This window comes from Coloeus monedula, assembly GCF_965178545.1.
Source record: "Coloeus monedula genome assembly, chromosome: 9".
Taxonomy (NCBI): Eukaryota; Metazoa; Chordata; class Aves; order Passeriformes; family Corvidae; genus Coloeus; species Coloeus monedula.
This window is the reverse complement of record NC_138789.1, coordinates 27,254,870-27,274,827: the sequence shown is the minus strand read 5'-3', so window position 1 is coordinate 27,274,827 and position 19,958 is coordinate 27,254,870. Positions and strand designations below refer to the sequence as shown.

General features: G+C 46.7%; 2 protein-coding genes across 2 annotated transcripts; one reads left to right on the top strand and one right to left on the bottom strand.

Annotated features, from left to right (window-relative positions):
- Window positions 1–6,369: 6,369 nt before the first annotated feature.
- Window positions 6,370–11,713, bottom strand: TCEANC2 (transcription elongation factor A N-terminal and central domain containing 2). The gene is made up of 4 exons (XM_082287551.1): window positions 11,573–11,713; window positions 10,410–10,547; window positions 8,991–9,184; window positions 6,370–7,233 (listed from the first exon to the last, which is right to left on the bottom strand). The coding sequence occupies exons 1-4, from the start codon at window positions 11,676–11,678 to the stop codon at window positions 7,045–7,047; spliced, it is 627 nt and encodes a 208-aa protein (XP_082143677.1). The 5' UTR covers window positions 11,679–11,713; the 3' UTR covers window positions 6,370–7,044.
- Window positions 11,714–11,984: 271 nt separating this feature from the next.
- TMEM59 (transmembrane protein 59) lies at window positions 11,985–19,526 on the top strand. The gene is made up of 8 exons (XM_082286957.1): window positions 11,985–12,183; window positions 14,281–14,386; window positions 16,517–16,611; window positions 16,813–16,965; window positions 17,228–17,312; window positions 17,621–17,705; window positions 18,425–18,533; window positions 19,247–19,526. Exons 1-8 carry the CDS (start codon window positions 11,995–11,997, stop codon window positions 19,400–19,402), a joined length of 978 nt encoding a protein of 325 aa, XP_082143083.1. The 5' UTR covers window positions 11,985–11,994; the 3' UTR covers window positions 19,403–19,526.
- The last annotated feature ends 432 nt before the right edge of the window (window positions 19,527–19,958 follow it).

Genomic DNA, 19,958 nt, shown 5'->3' with positions numbered 1-19,958 from the left:
CTTGCAGGACTCATCTGAGCGCCTCAGCCACCAGCAGCTGGAGGGGAGGAGAACAATCCTCTTCTCCTCTTTGTTTTCCTCCTTTACAGCATATCCAGGTGTCCATGGCTGCAGACTTTCTACAGCATTACTCCTGAAGTTTGAAAATATGGGCAAATCCTGCTATGGCTTGGGGAGATGTTGGAGCGTGGAGGTTTTGGTAACCCTGTAAAGACAACCTTGGCAGGAGGGGCTGGCTCCCCTGGGACCTCAGTGACACCAGACCTCCACTCGTGGTTCCTGCAGAAGGTGAGCTCAGCACCTGAGAGCAGGAAAATAAAGAGTCCTGTGATCATCTGCCCCTCCAGAAAACTGGGGATCCTCACCAAGAGCCCTGATGGATGGCTGAATAACCCCTGCCTGCCTCTTTTGCCACCACAGCACAAAGGACATTCCCCTTTGGCATCAAAGAGGGAGTGGCTGTCACAGAGCAGCCTGTGTTCATCCCTGTGGGTCAGAGCCAGCATGTGTCAAAGCCACATGAAATCTTGCTATGGAAAGAGGCCACCCCTCCTCCTCCAGCCTGTGTGAAACACACTGCAGTGCATGGAGAGATCCTAAAGTGTCCCAGTGTGGTCATTCAGGGGCACAGCAAACCCCTTGTGCTGCTGAATCCAGCATTTAGCAGGGACTGATAGGAGAGTCCTGTCAGCGAAAGGCTGCCCTGACTGATGTCCTGCTTCCCTCTGGGAGAGTTCTGTACATCAGGGCATCAGAGGAAGCAGCAGCAAAGGAATAGGATGATGATCGAGCAGCTTTTCCTCCTGGATTGCACCAGCCCTGAGAGAGTGTCTGGGGAGGGAAGAAGGCACAGAGCTGCGCATGCCTCCTAATGAGGAGCCTTCGTTATCCTGCCTGGATTGATCTGGCATTTGTTGGTGCAACACATCGGCAAATGTGAGATTTCCGAGGGAAATATTTGCCAGCACGGTTAAGCTCCATTAAGGGAATGTTTTGAGAGCCTGTTGTGTGCAGAGATGGTAAACAAGGCCAGCCCCCCCCCCCCCACCGCTGCCTGCAAAGCCTCGCTGCTGCTTAATTGCTGGGTATAGAACTGTCAGCTTGAGACCATAGTTACAAGATTTGACAGCTGAAAGAAACTTAAAGATATAATTAACCTTCTTGGTGGCCCAGATTTTGCTGAAACAGGTGAGCACTGCGGCTGCTCGTGCCTGGCGGGGAGCCCACAGCACCCAGCAGCATCCAGCCCTTGCCTGCAGGACAGGCACCTCCTCGCCCAGCTGGAGCCTCCAGAACCCTGTGGTTTGCAGGAAGAAAGGCTTTACTGGATAGCTGTTGGTGTTGCACTCAAATAAGGAGTTGGACCTGGTCGCCCCAGGGAGGGTTTCCACTTCTGGCTCCAGTTCACAACCACTCGAGCATCCCTGGGTGCAGTGCTCGCCCCTGCACACATCTCTGCGGGTGCAGGACTGCAGCTGTGGGAGCAGCTCTGCTCCTGAGTCAAGGGGATCCCCAGCACTCCCAGGCTTGCAGGAGTCATGGACAGGGTGATTAATGCAACTTGAATGCCTCCAAAAGCCCTTTACCCACTTGTTTCTGATGGCATTCACAGCTGCATCTGCCACCAGCAGTGAGCCACTTGAGCCAGTCATCCCACTTGGAGCGAGGAAAGCCGCTGGTCCTCACCAAACACCCACTCTCCTCAGCCTCCAATCATCCTCTACCATGTGTCAGCCTCTCCACTAGATTTAGGGATCCAATCTCTCTCTGCCCTGCAGGAATGGCATCCTCTGTTAAGCCGGCTGGGGACAGAGCCTAGCAGAGGAGGGGCACTGCCCAGGTAATTTCCTGAAACAAACCCTTCTTCTCATGTAAAAGCTGCTCAGATGAGTGGCGAACAGATACCAGGAATCCATCACCAGCACTCCTTCCCTCCACCATGCTTGTGGTGCTCACACATCAGGCCTCAGTTTCCCTCCTTAGCGTTTGCCCGGTGCTTCCCGAGCAAGCGGGAGAGCGGCGGGCACGGGCAGCACTCCCGTTGCTCATCTGATTATTTATTTAGAGCATGATGATTGGATTGAGCCGGGCTGGATGCAGCCACCCCATTTCCTGGCTTTGCTTATGGACGTGGAGTCGTGTCTCTCTGGAGCAGACAAAGGCTTGGCTGTTGTGCGGGAGGGAGAGGCTCTGTTATCCCTCTGCAAACATCTGCGTGCGAATCCGGTGAAGAACTGTTGGAAAATTGTAGATCATAGAAAACAGGACTGCAAGAGCCCCCAGGGGATCAATTGGTTCATTCCTCTCCTTCCCTGGGGAAATCGCTCCTGCTGCAGAGAAGCTGTGCTAAAATATCCGAAAAATCTCAGCCATGCTCTCTGTGTTTTCTCTATTTACCAGGAAGGTTTTCCTGATGTGTCACACTGTGAGGGTGTGCTGCTGCAGGATGTGCTTTTGTGCTGCTGCACTGGACAAGACAATGATGATGGAAGTGCCCCAAAATGAGCACTGCTGCTGGCACAAGCTCCCTCTTCCCAGAGGCCCTGGGCACTGGGCAGGACCAGGCATCCCACTGGGGGGCCCAGCAAACACAGGGTGTTGTGATCCACCCCTTCCCAGGCGATTTATTCTATGGAATGTTCACTATAAGTTTTCTGTGGAGACACCCACGGTCCTCCAGTGATTTCTTCCCTCTTCCCCTATTCCTCTGCTCAGGGGGTTATTTGTCTTTTCAGTTTTTATACTCTAATCCCACAGTCTGGGAATGGGATGCTTGTGACACCCAGGGAGCCAGTGCTGGAGCTGAGCCCCATGACTGAGGATGCTGGTGGTGTGCATCCTCTGCATCCTCTCCTCAAACATTTTTGGTAATTTAACAGGGACTGGCCCTTGGGAAAGCACAAGGGGATGGAGCAGGGGCAGGTTTGCTGCTCCTCAGGGTGGTTTTCTTGGGGGTTGGTGTACAAGGCCAGGAGGCCACCAGCTACTTTTGCCATCAAGCCAGTCATGGCTCTCCAGGAGCTTGGCATGGATGGGTCTGTGTTTGTGGTTTTGTGCTGGGAAGGACACAGCTTTCCAGGTACCCACTGGAGACCCTGGCCACAGTGACACTGATCCTGCCATGAGGGTGTCACTGCCTTGGGGATCCAGATAGCTTCTGGAGACCCTGGCCACAGTGGCACAGATGAGGAGGCAGTAGTCAGGCAGCCCAGCCATCTGGGAAAACATAATGGATCAAGCATATGGACAATTAAAAATGCAATGACGGCATTTACCGGGAGCTGTTTTTCAAGCTTATTTTAAGCCCTGTTTCCTGATCATCACAGCCCCGGGGACAGCGAGGGCCCTGCTCGTGGGGATTTTGGTGTGTGGAGGCTGAGTGCTCCGTGATGGGTGGGAGAGTTCACAGCTGGATTTTGAGCTTACAGTCCTGTCTCTGTGGCAGCTTTGGAGGGTACAGATTTGATCCTGCCTTCTCCTTCTGGCTGGCTCTGCATGTTGCAGCCCTTCTCCTCCACTTCCCTCTGTCTGGGACAGGAGTGCAGTGTTTGCAATGTGAACATTCCAGCTTAGGCAAAATATTGGCCACAGCAGAAATTATTTTGGCTTTTTTGTTTTCCTTGCCATTGGGGCTGGCTGTGCTAGAGGAACGGTGTTTGTCCATTATAGGAGCACCCTTTATAGTGAGATAACTGCTTGCTAGATAATAATATATAATTAGCAAGGATCATTCCATAATCTAGTTTAATAGACAGAGACCATGGATGTTGTTCAGGGGACTGCCAGCACAAGAATTGGAGCATCATTAATTGCAGTGTAACCCTGGCGTGGGCTTCCCTTTTTTTGCTTCCAGGGACATGTCAGAGTTCCTTTGTGCCTCAGTTTCCCCTCCTGTGAGGTGCCAGTCCATCCACTTGAATGTTGCTGTGCCCTGCACGGAGGAGCAGGGCTTTGCTGGTTGTGGTCAGCTGGGCTGGGGAATTCCCTCGTGTGTTTCCCTCCCTCTACCTCTTATTTTCTGCTTCCCTCTGTCCCTTCACTGCTCCAGCCCCCAATTTCTGCCCCATAACATACCCTAGGAGGGAAGTTCCTGGAGCCTCCTTTGGGCTCCAAAGGACATTTGTGGTTGCTCCTTGCCTTAATGTCTCTTAATCCAGGGCCAGTTTAGCCAACCCTTCATATTACAGAGCTGCCAGGGAAGCAAATGAGATCTAAAAGTTTGAGTTCTTTGTGAAGAAACCTTTGAAGAGCCTCTTGAAAGCTGGTGAGCTGCTGCGCACTCTTTTCCAAATGACAGGGAGGGTCTTGTCTACTCCCATCTTCTTTCACCCAAGTAATTTGCAGCAGGACAAAGCTCTCCTGAGCTGTGCCTGCTGATGGGGAACAGAGCAAGCTGTCACCTACTGCCTTCCCAAATCTGCTCTGCAGAAGGCAGGGTCAGAAGTCAGCTCTGGCAGGAGTGAATTCCCTCTTCCATCCCTCCTGGTGCTGCCCTGAGCCCACCCTGTATTCCCCAAGCATGGGGAGGGGGATCAGGAGGTGACACCTCCAGAAGGTGCTTCCCTCCTCTCTTCGCTGGGTGCAACAGCTCTCTAGAGGTCTGCCAGCTTTATGTATGTACCCCTTTGCTGAAAGGAATCTGTGGGATAGGCTTAATCTGGAAGAAAAAAGGGAAAAATAAGAACTTTTCTCTAGATTGGGTGCCTCCCTCATTTAACATCTCCCCTGTAAAAAGGGAACCAGCGATTTCAAAGTCTCCATGCCAGAGAAATTGAGCACAAAGCCCCTTCATCCTCCATGTTAATCTAGGTGGGTTTCCCCAGCATGAAGACTGGGCTGCATCACCCACAGGAGGGAAGGAAGAGCCAAGGACCAGCAAACTGATTCAGCAGGTAACCCAAGGCATAAATAAACAGTGTGCAGGTGACACTGTTCCATGGAGGGAATCTGTTTTTATAGACTAATTAAAAACTTCATTAGTGGCAGGTATCAAGTATCCTGTTGTCATACTCAGCATCACCCTTTGGGAAAACGAAGCCCTTTTTGGCCTACTGCTTTCCCATCTCTGTTTTTGTTTCCTTTCCCCACCTTCCCTTCTGTTTTTGTCCTTAAAGCATTCATTCCCTGTTCCCTGAATCCCTCCTGTGCTGTGGGTCTTGAGTCCAACTCTCTGGACTCTTTCCCAGTTCCTCCAGTCAGTTTTCTGCAAAGCTGAGTCTGTGAATCCTCAGCCCAGATGTTACTGCCAGCTTTAACATCAAGATAAAAGAACTGGACCCAGAGCTTTACACTTGGGTTCCTTTGAAACATGTTGGGCAAAAACATCAACCATTAAATAGAGGAAGTTTATAGGAGAGTTTTCTGCTCGTGTGCAGCAACTCTGCATCCCTGAAGTTATTTTCTAAATGAAAAGTATTTGGCACAGCCAGACTGTATCTGACCTGTGTGGGAAACTTCCTTGGCCTGGCCTTCCTTAGACCAGAAGTTCCTCCTTTTCAGGAATTTTGCTTCTCACATGTTACCCAAGTAGAGAAAACACAGCCCAGCACCAGGAACAGGAAGCTAAAAATACATACTGCAGGTCTTGGCGTTGCAGCTCTTATGCAAAACCTGTGTCATTCATTGATCCTGAACCCCTCCTGACAGTCCAAGATACACAAATTCAATCACAGCCGTGCAGTTTGAAGCTATTTAAGTGGGGAATGGAGCTGATTGCTTGTAAGAAATTGAGGGTTTTCCCATTTCTTGCTATAGCTTGGTCAACAAGTATTACATCTTATTGAATATTACCCACACCATCACCACTCAAGGATCTGCCAGTTTCTGCCTCCAACACACCTAACCTTAACATCCTACAAATGAAACCTCTGTGTTCAGCTGTTTGGGGACACCTTCAATGTGTACAGGCAAAACTGGTCTTGAACTGGCCCAAGCAAACAAAACAGTGTAGATATTTTTAAGAGAACCTGCAATTATCTAATTAAATTTCAACACCTCAAGTAAATTTTGGGTGTTTCTGCTAAGGGTCTACAGAAGAAAAAAGTATCTAGCAGGTCCAAGTAATGGCAGTCAGTCATTTTTTAGGTGAAGACATGAACACCATGCCTGGAACAGCCTCAGTAATAGCTTATGGAGAATGAGACAACTTGTGGCAGGAAAGAAATCAGAGCAAATATAGTGACAAGATTTCCAGTTTTCAGTAACTAGAAAGAATTTAAACAATAGTTTGTTGCTTAGATTTGTTCACACAAACATTCTGAACCATGTTCCTTTTGGAGGAAAAAAAAAGCCTGTAAAAGGAGTATTTTATTTTATTTAGAAAATTCATTACATGTTTTCTTTCACATTACAGTAAGAACAAGCACCATGTTTACATCATGAGTGAGGTTTGGAAGGCTGAGTGAGCTGCTCCTTGAACAGCAGAGGCATCAGATAGCACCTATACCCTGGGGCTTTAGAAAATGCCCCAAATCACAGGATGGCTGAGATGATGGAAGTTACTGAAATCCATTTTGCATCCAGTTCTGGAATGCAGCAAAGGGAAATCACCATGGCAAAACAGCTCTTGCCACCGGCAGGGCCCACCTGCAGCACTCATGGCTGACTTAGGGCTAACCAGAGTTTACAATTATCCACTAGGAATCCCCTCCCATGGACCAATTACCCTGAATTCCCAATATTTCCAACCAGCACAGCACAGAGCTGCTCCTTTAAAAGGGTTATTCAGCTGATTACACCTGAAGATCCACATCAGGGATGGAGCTAAACTGAGCTATGACAAATGTGCAGAAGAGAGAAACAGGTGAGTCAGCAAGGATGGAAAATATACAGCAGAGTAGAAGAAACTTTCCTTGCAACAAGCCCACATGGATTTTTACCAAGTCAGATTTACAGCACCCATTCCATCATTAGTTCTTCCCTCCAGCAGCCCAGTTCATGGAGTGGTGCCAGGGAGTCACACACAGTCAGCCCTCCTGCACTCCCCTCACCACAGGGAGGGCTCCGGGTTCCAGGGAAATGCAGGCACAGGAAGTTCTCAACACCTCACTTTTTATGGCTCTGTACAAAGGCAGGGACAGTGAGTGTGCCAGCCTTGACTCCTGCTCGGGTCTCAGGTTTGTGCTTTAATGAGAAGACAAGGGCTCGCACGGCCCTGCGATACGGAGCGCTAATGAGGCGGGAACAGAGATGAAAAGCTTCGCGCTCAATATTTTCAGCCAGTGGGTGATCAATCTGAAAACAGCAAAGTATAAAATTAGATCTTTACATTTAATAAGGAGGCCAGCTGATTGAAATTGGAGTTTGGTGCTTTTCAGTGTTTCTTCATTAATCAGCTTAGATTCAAGGAAATCTGCTTCCCATCACAAGTGTAACAGGAAGAGCAATTTAATTCCACCCTAGCAATTAAAGGACAAGGCAACGTGGTCAGTGGCAGGGAACATATCCCCACCTCCAGCTGGGTGGCAGTACTTTGCCATCACAACAGGAAACTAATCTGTGACAAGCTTTGGGTATCAAGCTCAACTGCAATTATAAACTATGCTGTAGTGTCTCCATAAAGCTCACTTTTGATCTTGCTGACATAAGATACCTTGGATACTATTTTAAACTTGATTCTAACAGCAACTCTAAGACATGCCAAACACTTGGCAATTCTGCCTGGTGCTATAAAGGGAAATGTGGGCTCTCTGTGTGTAGAAGGAGGTGTAATTAAGAACGCAGAAAGGGATTTGCTAAATGTTAATTATGTAGTTATTGCTTCAACATGTGCCAAAACCTGTAGTTCAGCACAGTTTAGGAAAAAATCCCCCACCCTTCAAGAAATGGTTTTAATTTCACTTCTGCCTTTTGTGATGGGGGATCTCCCATGCTTTGCATGCAGGAGATTCCAGTGAGCCAAGTAGTATTCCTGCAAGTCCTTTGCCACACAGGTTTTGCTACCCATCACTAAAAAGCCCCTTGGACCCACTCAGCCCCACCTTCCCTTCTCCTTTTTGTCAGTCTCTCAGGTGTTGGTGCAGCAGCTGTGGCTCCCCTGCCTTTATAAGCAGTTCAACTGCTGTGACCTCTGCTTGCACATGTGGTGGCTGCAGGTGTTTTCAGGTGAGTCCTGTTCAGAGGCAATTCTGCTTTTCCCAATTCTTGTTTACCCAATTCTACTCGTTTTAGGGTGGTATCAGAGTCTTTATGTCCCACAGATTTAGACTTTACTACCAGTCTAATCGCCATGCATAGCTGTGCTAAGATGTAAGCTTGACTCAGCAAAGGTAAGTTCCTGCCTTTCTGAGGCATTCCTACAGCAAACCATCCTTCTATGCTGCACCAGACTGGAAGCTGGAGAGGTTGTTCTCACAGCCAGCAAACACAAAACTTTGAAATTCTTTAGTGTTTAACACTTGACTCGTCATTTAAAGGATAATTAATGAATAAATTGAAAAGGATAATTATTATGGCATTTCATAGACCAAGCAAACTATTATTAAGCCTTACAGCAAAGCCTTGTCCATTTAGTTAAACATACCTGAGGGATCTGGTATTTATCACCACTTTATATACTGTCAACCTTACCTCTCTGTTTTTGCTATAGATTGAAATTTACAAATACTGAATTAGGAAACACCCAAAAAGTCCCACTGTTGCTTCCACAGCTGTTTAATAGGAAAAGCTTCATGCTCTATTAATTTCCTCCTTCTCTTGTACAGCCCAACTGCAGTGGCTACACAAGTAATCTGTTGACAGGTTATGGAAATGACAGCAAATACACCTTGCTTACAATTAGCAGGTTCACTTGGTTAACAACCAAAAAACATTATCTAGCTTGCAAATGGAGTTACTTATAAATAGGGATGTGCTGTGAATCCCTAAAAATAGGAACAGATCACCTGGTCTTGTCCCCACTCTGCTTGGCAGTAGCTCTGGCTGGAAAAGGTTTAACTTGTTCCTACAAGAAGGAAGTTTTTGAGCCAAAGACAAGTGCCTCTAAATTGTACCTCTAATTCCAGGGCTTCACAGAGCAGCTTCCGAGCATTCTTCCTGAAAGCCTCAGTCTTGGGGTCGCTCCTGACCTCAATGGAGGGCCTGTTGGAGTGGTCCCTGATGAAGGTTCGCCACTCCCTGTAAATGTCCTTGGCGAGGCCGGACACGTCCGGGTCAGGGTGTTTGCGCATCTTGTTCACGGTGTGACCTGGAAAACAGGAACAGCTCTTTTGGGACTGGCAGGTGGGAAAAAACACAACTGACACCAGCCAAATCACATCTGTGCCAAAGGAGCCACACATGTTTTTAACTCAGGCAGTCTCAGCAAAACAACCAAAGCATTGACACAAACATATATACAAAATGACTAGGAGCTAAGCATGGAGCCTGAGAAATTAGCAAGGAATTGTGAAAATCACCTTCCCAAGTCACCGAGGTGTGGAGCAACACTTATAGAACACAGGGCTACACTAGTTTTTTACACAGATTCTGGATCTGGTGAAAGCTTTCAAGCTTGGCCTATAAAAAAATGCTGTTTTTTAACTGGAAACCCCTTTAAGGAAGCAGATGTTGCTGGTGATGGCTGTAGCACTTTAACATGTGAACACCACGGTGACTCCAAGCAGAATCTTTCCTGTCGAGAGGGCCTAGCAGTGCAGAAGAGGCTTTCCCCTGCCAGCAGACAAATGGGACCTTCCTGCTTCCAAAGGGGTGTTTTTCCCCGGCCAGGAGCGCTGTCGGCCAGGAGATGTCAGTGTTAGGCTTCAGTGGCTCTTCCAGCCCGCCGCTATTCAGACAGGAAAAATCCCGGGAAAAGCCTGAATAAGCTGAAGATAGCAAATGAAACGACAGATCAGAAGGATGGGGAAAGGGGCGGATCACATCTCTTTTTCCAGGGCTCTGTGAATACAGATCCGCCTGCTCTGATGGCAAACAAAGGCCGGGATGCTCTTCCTGTTCAGGAAAGCCAGGGACCATGTGGTCACACATTATCCCTCCCCCAAGTCCTACGGAAAAGAGGCAGGCATCGGGCTGTGCCATTTGCATGGAGCTGCCCATCTGCCGGGAATTCCTCAGGATGAGGATGCAGGAAGCCAGCCTGAGGAGATTTTCTCACACCTTCAGAGGATTCAGCCAAATCAGATAAATGAGCACTGACAGACAGCAGAAGGAATAAAACACACAGGTACCAAGGAGAGCTCTTCAAAACTCTGACCACAACAGGGGTGATGCAGTATTTCCTGGGAGGAATCAGAGGACAGTTGACTTTTTCAGTACAAGCTGTGAAAACTGCAGGCTTGATATCAACAATATTTCATTGGCAGCAATTTCCTCATTTCTTAAAAAGCTTCCAGACTAGTCTCTTTGTGTACTGACAAGCCAAGCAGACACAAGACAGCCTAATATTCACAGTTTAGATAGACCAGATGTACCTATTTTAGTGGAACATAACACTTCCTTGGAAGGTATTTTCTTCTTCAGCTCCTTCAAAGCTTCCATCAGGTTCTCTTTTGGTTGCCCAGGAAGCTCAAGTATGGACTTCCATCGTTTTATGTCTTCCACAACCACAACTCTCTGGGAAAGAGAAAAGCCATTATGGAAGTGGAACATTGTTATGATAAGTAAGGACACTGCCTTCATTTCAGCTAATGGGGCTGTTATCAATGCATGAATTATTGATCATGATGGGTACTTGCTTGGAATTAGAAAACCCCTGCAAATCAAGACTCTAGTAACCAGAAAGCAAAGTGAGAGGCATCACCCTGGTCTGCCAAACTCTGGGCAGGTAACAGCAAACATCTCCTGGAAGCGTTCTGAATTTAAGGAATCCATTGTATAAATGCCTCTAAATAGGAAAAGGGATTAAGGGGGAGGTGGCTGATTATCCTTAGAATCCCACTCAGATTGACTGCAAAAGTAAAATAATGCCAGCAAGGTGAGAAACAAAGCATTAGGGAACACGAATGCAGACCTGAGTACACTGCACAGCTGCAGCATTTCTCACTGGTTTTGCCACAGACCTTGACAAAACAGACTGCAAACAGTTCAAGTCTCGTATTTTGGATGTGAAGCATCTTATTCAGCAGTGGTCAGACAACTGCAGTGCTTTACGCAGTATTCTTTTGATTTCTGCCACACATCGATGAACTTTTTGGTGCAGCTAATGTTTTGCTGTTGTGTTTCTACAAGCAAGTGACCAAGAGGGATTCAGCTCTTGTGCAGGTCTCACGCAAGACATCCATGAAGTGAACTGAAGGGATTTCCTTGCTGGGGAGGGAAGAGAGCCAGCTGGAAATACTGAAGCTGGCGGTGCCACCGGGCTATCCTAGAATCGTGTGCCCAGCCTGACCCTGCACCACGCCGAGTTATGGAACCCCCTCCAAGGCAGCAGAGCCCTCTGCACCTGTATAACCGCTTCCCTGCGAGGATCCCACCTCAGCCCTGCAAAGATTTCGGTGCAGGGCCGGTGTTCACACACAGCTCCTCCGCCGCCGCCCCGCGCTGCCCCGCCCGTGCCGCACCCGGTGCCGCGGGCTGACGACCCTCCTCGGCCCCGGGAGGCCGGGCCGTGCCCCCGCTCCCTCCCGCCGGTGACCTGCCTTGAGGGACTCGAGGGTGACCTGCCGGCAGACGCGAGGCCCGGGCGCGGCCCGGCGGGGGCTCTGCGGGTCGCGGGCACGGCGCACCACGAACCGGTCCATGTTAGCCCGGCCTTACGGAAGCCGCCGCCGCCGCCGCCCCACCATTTCCGCCCGGTAGTTCCCACCAGGGGCGAGGCCCTATGGGATGGCCGGGGGTACCCAGCGGTGCGGACAACACTTCCCAGCAGGCCCCGCGCGGGAGGCGGTGCCGCTGCCTCGTCCTTTCCGCACGGTAGTGCCCGCCGGGGGCGAGGCTCTATGGAATGGGCGGGCGTGCCTCGCTGCGCGGACTACACCTCCCAGCAGGCCCCGCGCGGGGCGTGGGCACATCTCGCGAGAGGCTGCCGGCGGCCGGTGCCGGGGCGGAGGGACGAAGATGGCGGTGCGGCGGGGAGGCCTCGCCGTCCTCCTCCTGCTCCTGCCGCTGTTCCTGGTGATCCAGGCGGAAGCCGCCGCAGGGCCGCTCCCCGCCGCCTCCTCCGAGGCCTTCGACTCCGTGCTGGGCAACACGGCGTCGTGTCACCGCGCCTGCCAGCTGACCTACTCCCTGCACACCTACCCCAAGGTACGGGCGGGCCGTTCCCCGCACCTGCGCCGCTTCCCTCCGCCTTCCCCGGGGCCGGCACGGCCGCTCCTTTGCCCCTCTCCCCCTGCAGCTCCGTCTCGTCTCTAAAGACAGATACTACGTTATGGAAATAGATGGGCAGGCTGCCGCTTGCCAGTGAAGCGCTGTTGTCAAAGTAGAGCTTTGTCAGTGCTGCGGCTTTTGTGGGTTTTGGGCGTTTTGCTGCTCTTGTTTTTTCTTCCTGTTCCTAAAAAAGCAACTGTAATTTGGCTTGGGGTGTTCCATATTTTGGGCACTAAAAGAGTGCTGCGTTTGTGGCAGCGCAGAGATCCTGAGTCAGGGTGCCAGTGCGGCACTGGATGTTGAAGGATGAAACATAAACGATGACAAACAAGTAGCTCGTCACAGCCTTTATGGGAAATTCTTATCTCATGATAAAATACCGAAGGTGTCTGATAGGAATTTAGTTTCATCCCTCAGAGTTTTGCTGTTGATTCATGCTTTGTACAGCTTTGAACTACGGGCTTAAATTTGGAAAATCCTGGATTAAAAATCTCATCTTTCCTTGTTCTTTTTTGGCAATAAACTTCATTATCAGCTGCAGCTGTGTAGCAGGTGGCACTCTTATCCCAGATTTGGGATTTCACAGGAAGGCTGCAGGCAAGTGGAGCAGTGCCAGGATCAGGTAACAGGGCTTTGTCTGCTTCCCCATGGAATTCAGTAGGATTTTGTAGCTGATCCTGGTGTCACCATGGAGAGAAGGAGCAGGGAGTTGTGTGAAATAAAAGTAAATTTACATGTGTACTTATGGCTTGTTTTGGTGCGTTGCTCTTGTTTCTCTTGCACGACCTTTTGAAGTTCAAGGAGGTGTGATATTTCTGTGATTTTTATTGCACTTTTGAATTTTGCTACTTTAGTTCTTGAATATTAATTTTGTTATGTGTTCTCGGAGCTGTTCACTAGTACAATCACATCTTCCTTTACATTTAGTGTTTGTTCTGTTTGTCACAAAACTGCTGGTGGAATTGAAGGAAGTTGTTTTCGTTGTGATTGGAAAATGAGATAAACTTCATTGAGACTGCCATGGAAATATATTTGTAAGCTGATTTATCTGGGTATCAACTTACAGAAGATGTTTTCTGTGACACTTTGTCAGTGTTAGACTTGAATTTTAATTTATATTTGTGCCTTTAAAGCACGTGAACTCATGGTCTCGGTTACAATGGCCAGGTCGTTTACAACAGGTTGTACAAGAGGTGCGGTGTGTTTGGCTGTTGTTAAATTACTTCAGAGCCTGTTCTGCACCTGTGCAGTTCCAGTGGCTGCTGGCTTTGAAGTTCTGATTCATGGGTCAGTGACAGGGTGTGGTCAGAGGTGGGACACTCCGGTGACAAAGGTTTCTGTTCACATCCATCCCCTTGGTGCTGTGGACGCAAGAAATACTATGTGTAGGATTTCTATATTTGCTTAATTTTAATGGTTGACAGTGAGGAAGCACTTTTGCCATTCAGTTCAATATAATAAATAAACATTTGTGTTTGTGGAGCTGGTCTGGCAATAAGCAGATAACCAGGATGCTGTGTAGGACATTAGAAAATAATCTCTTTCTCTGATAGTTCTGTCGTAGTTGTGATTAGAGTCATTAGTCTGATTAGATACATTGTATTACACTGTAAAAATTAGAAGTTTCCTGTTCTTTCCTTCTGGGTTTTACCATTTCAGTTCTGAGAATGGAGATTTGATATTCTTTGTAGGGTTAAACATCAATAAATCTTTTACAGCACTGTCTCTTAATTTCAAACACAACACTTTCTAAAAAATTCATTTTGCTTGTGAGTTGTGTGCCTGGAATTACAAAATAGCATTTGCTGTTCCAGGTTTGCCCACTGCAGAAGGAAAAGCTCTGATTGAAATAAATCCGGAAGTTGTTAGCGCTGCTTGGCTTGGGTTTATTTTGGGTCATCGCGTTGAGCTGGGTTGTAGGTCTGATGGAGGGAAGAAGCACAAAAACACCCAACCAAACAACAAAAAAACGCTTGTTTTCTGACAATTTATTGTGGACTGGAGGGATGCAAGCCTGTCCTTGTGCCTCCCCAGGAAGAGGAGCTGTACGCCTGCCAGCGGGGCTGCCGACTCTTCTCCATCTGTCAGTTTGTGGACGATGGCGCCGATTTGAATCGGACCAAACAGGAATGCGACTCTGGTGAGCCCTCAGAGCCCCTTCAACGTCCCATCATATGAAGACATAATGGAGGGGAGAGCTGCAATGTCTGAAAGGGTGGTATTAAATTGGTGGCATTCCTTCGGTTGCTTTGGGTTTGTTTAACTTCTTAAAGTCTATGTACAGGATATTTGAAAAAAAAAAAATCTCAGGGGAAGGTTGTTGTCTGTGAGTTTCTCCTTAGTGTTGCTGATTTCCTGAACTTCTCAAGTATCATCAGTCTCTGTAAATAAATTAGAAATACTTCATTTTATTATAAACAGTTTGTCATAGAAAAAACAAAATGCCTGGGGGAAAATCCAGGCAAATGAACACTTGTCTTTTAATAATTCCCTGCGACAATCAGTCCCATTTGCCATTCCTGAAAAATCTGTGTATAGAAGTGAATTTTTATGTGGAGCAAGAACACAGATATTAATATGCCTTGTAACTTGTGGCCTAGGCTACATCCTAAGCTTTCCCTGCAGCTAAACCCTTGGGAATGAAGTACGTGTTTTGTTTGGAATAGACCTTTAAGTACTGGTTACTAATTCTCTCAGGCTATCTGTGTTAGAGCAAAGATTTCACAGTGAAGATGAAATATAGAATCATTTAAGTTGGAGAAGACTTACAAGATCATCATTCCCCTAGCACTGCCAAGCCCACCACTAAACCATGTCCCCAAGTGCCACGCCTTTAAATTCCTCCAGGGATGGTGTGTGATACAGGCTAACTAACAGTGGTTTTGGAATGGTATAGAACTTCTTTCAGTAATATTGAGGAAGCTGATTCAATGTTTTATTCAGAAATGAAAGGTAGGAACTCTATCTTTACTGCCAGTAAGCACCAGGCCAGCACTCAAGGAAGGCTTTTGTCCTCTCAGTGGCTTGTGAAAGCAAGAGAGCTTGTGGCCAGCTCAGGTAGGGAAGCAGAAGCCTGACATGGAAAGATGCTGATGTGTTACAAAACTGCACTAAATACTCCAGAAATGGGCTAATGCTCCAGTCTGTCACACTGTGTGTGTAGCTGTGATACAGCCTGTCAGTGTAGTTGTCAAACCACACACGAAAGAGTGCCATAAAGCAGGGTAACGTAGCAATAGAGCACATGTAGAGTAATGGAACAGTTGCTTCTGGTTTAACTCCCCTTTCTGGGACTGTTGTCTTTGCTGGCTTATGTTCTGTAATCTGCTGGTGGGTGCCCTGAGTGAGTGTTCTGTGCTTGGCAGATCCATCTTGGCTGATCTGCTCAATTCCGTCTCTGGTGCTTCCTGCAAACACTGACTCTGTGGCAGTTGTAGCGTGGAATGGCTGCTCAGGTGCCATGAGCTGAACACTCAAATGTTTAGCTGCTGCTGCCATGCTTCCTGCCAGCTTCTTAGTCTTTATGATGGTCCATTTGCTCCTCTGGAAAATTGGGAGAGCACCTGTCCTCTGTGTTGCTTCTTGGTTTGATTCTTTAGTTCAGGCACTACTGCAACACTGTCCACATAAGCTTTAGAATTGTGCAGGAGAGCTGTGCCTGTATATCATCTGCCTGATTTGTCCATGGGCAGAATAAACTAAATTATTCTCTCCAAATATTTTAGATTTCTTGGTCTTTATGATCTCTAGTGAGCAATTAATAGAAGCTCTCTGTAAAACAACGAGTTAGCTTCCTTTTTCATAAGAAATTATTCCATAGTACTTTCAGTGCAGTTTCTGTATTAGCAGGAAACACTCCCTTGATATTCCTGTGATACCATGGCTTCTGTGTTACCTCAAAGGGATTTAATGGACTGATGGTCCCTCTGTTCTCTTTAGGATTCCATCTCTGTTCTCTGATGCTTTATGTGATATGTAGAGGAAAGCTATAGTGGCAGTGGGAGGATCCATGAGGACTTGCATCCCTGAGCTCAGCCAGGGTAACGTTGGTGATCATTTGCTCTGATTGCAGCCAGATTTCAACTCCCCTGTTGAAGCTCTGATTCTGTCATTAGACCTCAGAGCAAATGCTACCCTGGGATTGCCATATCTTTCTCTGCAAATGGGATTGTCAACTGCTGCTTTGTTTCTGATCCAACTTATACTGGGAATGTTTTCTTAACTAAAATGCAGAATTTATCATCTCATTTGGGGAAATTCTCCCTTGCAGCCTGTACTGAAGCATACTCCCAATCTGATGAACAATATGCTTGCCATCTTGGATGCCAGAACCAGTTGCCATTTGCTGAGTTAAGGCAAGAGCAAGTAAGTAGGTGACATGTTTTTCAAATACCACCTACTTGTTTCTGTTCCATGTGTGTCTTCTCATTTTTAAACTTCTTCAATGGAAAATAAATCTTCCTGAAGATTGAAATCTAGACATGGGGCAGGGGGTGAGCAAGAACATAACTTCTGTCCTTTTCAAATAAAAACCAATGGAAAAAAATGTTAATGTTGTGCTTGCAGTTAATGTCCCTGATGCCAAGAATTCATCTCCTCTTTCCTCTGACACTGGTGAGATCATTCTGGAGTGACATGATGGACTCAGCTCAGAGCTTCATAACATCCTCATGGACTTTCTACCTTCAAGCAGATGATGGCAAAATTGTCATATTCCAGGTGCTTCCTTTTTTTTCATTGAGATTAAGGTGTCCTGGCTGCTGACTTCAACTCTGCTCCTTCCAGCCAAAGACTGTGGAGCACCATCAAAAGTGTTTCATTTTTCCTAGTCTTTCACTGCCTTTAGGGCCATTTTAAAATTCAGACTTAAAAGAATGGAGCATGTCTTAAGGTTAATTTCTGTAATAGTTCTGAAAATATAAGTTATCAAAATCAGTGGAAGCTTTCTAGCAGGATCTCCTAACTCCTTATTTTGTTTTAGTCAAAGCCAGAAGTGCAGTATGTTCCACAGCTTGATCAGGAAACTGGAGATACAAGAGGATCCTTGTCGCTGAGTAAAACAGCCTGTAAGTTGTTCTTTGTGTTTTGGAAGAGTAAATGCAAATGTTCCCTGTCATGCAAATTTAAAAAACGAAGTTACAGGTGGCATATGAAAACAAATTTTTGTAAAGCTGCAATGTAATTATTTACTGTGCAGAGTGCACTGTGTACACTTGGCAAACTGTGGTAGAAACCCAGCTCTGCTGGAAATGGAACCCTGTAAGCTGGGGCTGGTTTAAAAGCTTCCTTTTATGCTGTCTACACAGACAGTGTGTGGGGTTTGGGTTTCCCCTGTCCTTGCTCTCCTGACCTCTGTTTTGCTGTTGTACCTCAGCAGACGGACGTCCAGGGAGCTCACAGACATTCCGGGGACTCTTTGAGGAGCGAGCAAACGACAGCTTCTTCAAGTGTCTTTCCATGTACGTATGGCCTGGGATGTCTGTGCCCACTGAGGAGGATAAAGGCCTTTCCTCTGTGTGTGCAGCACTCTTGGGAGGTCTCGAGGTCTCCAAGTCTGTAGGCTCAGGATGCACAGCATCACAATTTTGTATCTGACTGTTAGTGCTGCTTTGCTGTGCTGGACCTGTGTTTTGTGCAGGCTGTCCTGCCAAATTTGATTTTTCCTGTCCATTTCAAGTGAACAACATATTGATAATTTCCTACACTGTTTTTCGAGTGTGTTCTGGGAACTGTTTAATCAGTACTATGTTTTGCCTGCTCATTAGCTCTGGATGTGTTTTAGGGCAAAGCACTTGTTTGGGATTGTGTTATGTAGCACACTGCTATGTCTTGTTTCCAGGCTGAAAATACCCAGTATGCATTTATTAAAGCTTTTTTACTTTGTCCTTAAAAGTTTACACATGCAGGATCAGTGAGTTGTCCCCAGATGCATAACAGAAAAACTGGTTTGTAAATCTGTAAACAGGAGAATGCTAAGGGCCCAATAACAGAATCCAGCAAGTCTTTTGTGATACCAAAGAGGCATTAGAGTACCCAGGAGTCTGCAGTGGGTTGTGTAGCTGGAAGAGCCAGAGACAAATGAATTGGCAGGAAAGGCAGTCAAAAATGAGCCAGACTTTATAGAGTCCATTGTCTTGTATTCAGGCTATAAAATTTATCAACATTCTTCTCATTTCAGAAATTCCAGTTGGATTTTAACCACTACGCTCGTCCTGTCAGTGCTGGTGCTGCTCTGGATTTGTTGTGCAACTGTAGCTACAGCTGTAGAGCAGTATGTTCCATCTGAGGTACTGCATTTCAGAGCTGCAGTATTTCGAGTTTATTCATTATATTGCTTTTATGTTACAGCTGTCTAGAGACTAAGAAATATTTGGGGGAGGTTCAGTTAGAAAGAGGGGGTTTTTTATTTTGTGGCTGTGGATGGCAAACCAATTTTGTTTATTTAAATGATGATTTTATAGCTGAGCATTCTTGCTCATTCCTGTGGCTCACAGGAGCTCTGAGCTTTACTCAGACATGAAGTCTTTTGGTTTGTAGTGCTCTACTCTCAACAACCTTCAGATTACTCTGAACAAATGGAGGCTGATTCTCATTTCTCTGGGAATGAAGCTATTCCAAGGGTTGGATGGTGTAGGGGGGACCCAGTATGGGTTTAATGCAGGAGGATCAACAGTGAGAACAGAGGGACAGCACAGTATTGGTGAGTGCAGAGTCTGATCAAGGGGCACAGGCACTCTCCCAGTGCCCAGAGAGTCCTGGCTCACAGTGTTTGCACACCAAAGGAGCTGTTACACAAACGCTGTATCCGCCCTTCTGGCAGGTTTCATGCATTTCTTCTGGATGCAAGTCCAGTTCTAGTCATGAATTTCAGATGTTGCAGAAAGCCTGGGTTAGCTTGTGTTGCAGGGCTGCAGCCATCAGAGCCTGGAATGCAGCTGCATACTGAAATTTATTTTATTCACAGTATTTTGTCTTAAAGTAACTTGTTTAAATATTTCAGAAGCTGAGCATCTACGGAGATTTGGAATACATGAATGAGCAAAAACTCAACAGATACCCACCCTCTGCACTTGTTGTGGTTAGATGCAAGACTGAGGAACATGAAGAAGCAGGACCTCTTCCTACAAAAGTCAATCTGGATCAATCTGCAATTTAAATCCGTTGGATCCGATAGACTAATTCTAACAGAGCTAGCAACTCCTGATTGATTGTGGTGGTTCTTCAGATGAGAAGCTTAGCAGCCAGTCTTTAAATGCAAATAAAGTTGCAGAATCAACAAATGTCATGGGATTTTTGTTTTCAGCTAGTAGAGAAGATTCAGACATTCAGACATGAATTTATGTTTGTTTCCAGGCATAATCACTTCTCACTGGTGTTTGTTATGTGTCTTTTTGCTTACAAAAGTTGTAAGCATGCTTTCCATACTTCTGCCAGGACACTTTCAAACTTACTTGTGTGTTCTAGGATGTAATGTGTACAGTCAGAGTTAGCTTTGTAAAGGTATTAAGACATTTTAAGTAGGCAGGAGATGCCTTTCTAGTGTTGCACTTTCTGTTGTAGTTAAGAGAAAATATTATAAAATTATCTGCTGAATTTTTTTGTACTTGTTAATGTCCATGCACAAACAACCCTGTCTCCAAAAACAGAAATCTATTTTTTCTATGGTGTGGCGATATTCAAGGTGGGAAGCATTTGTGAGGTACTGTAAGCTA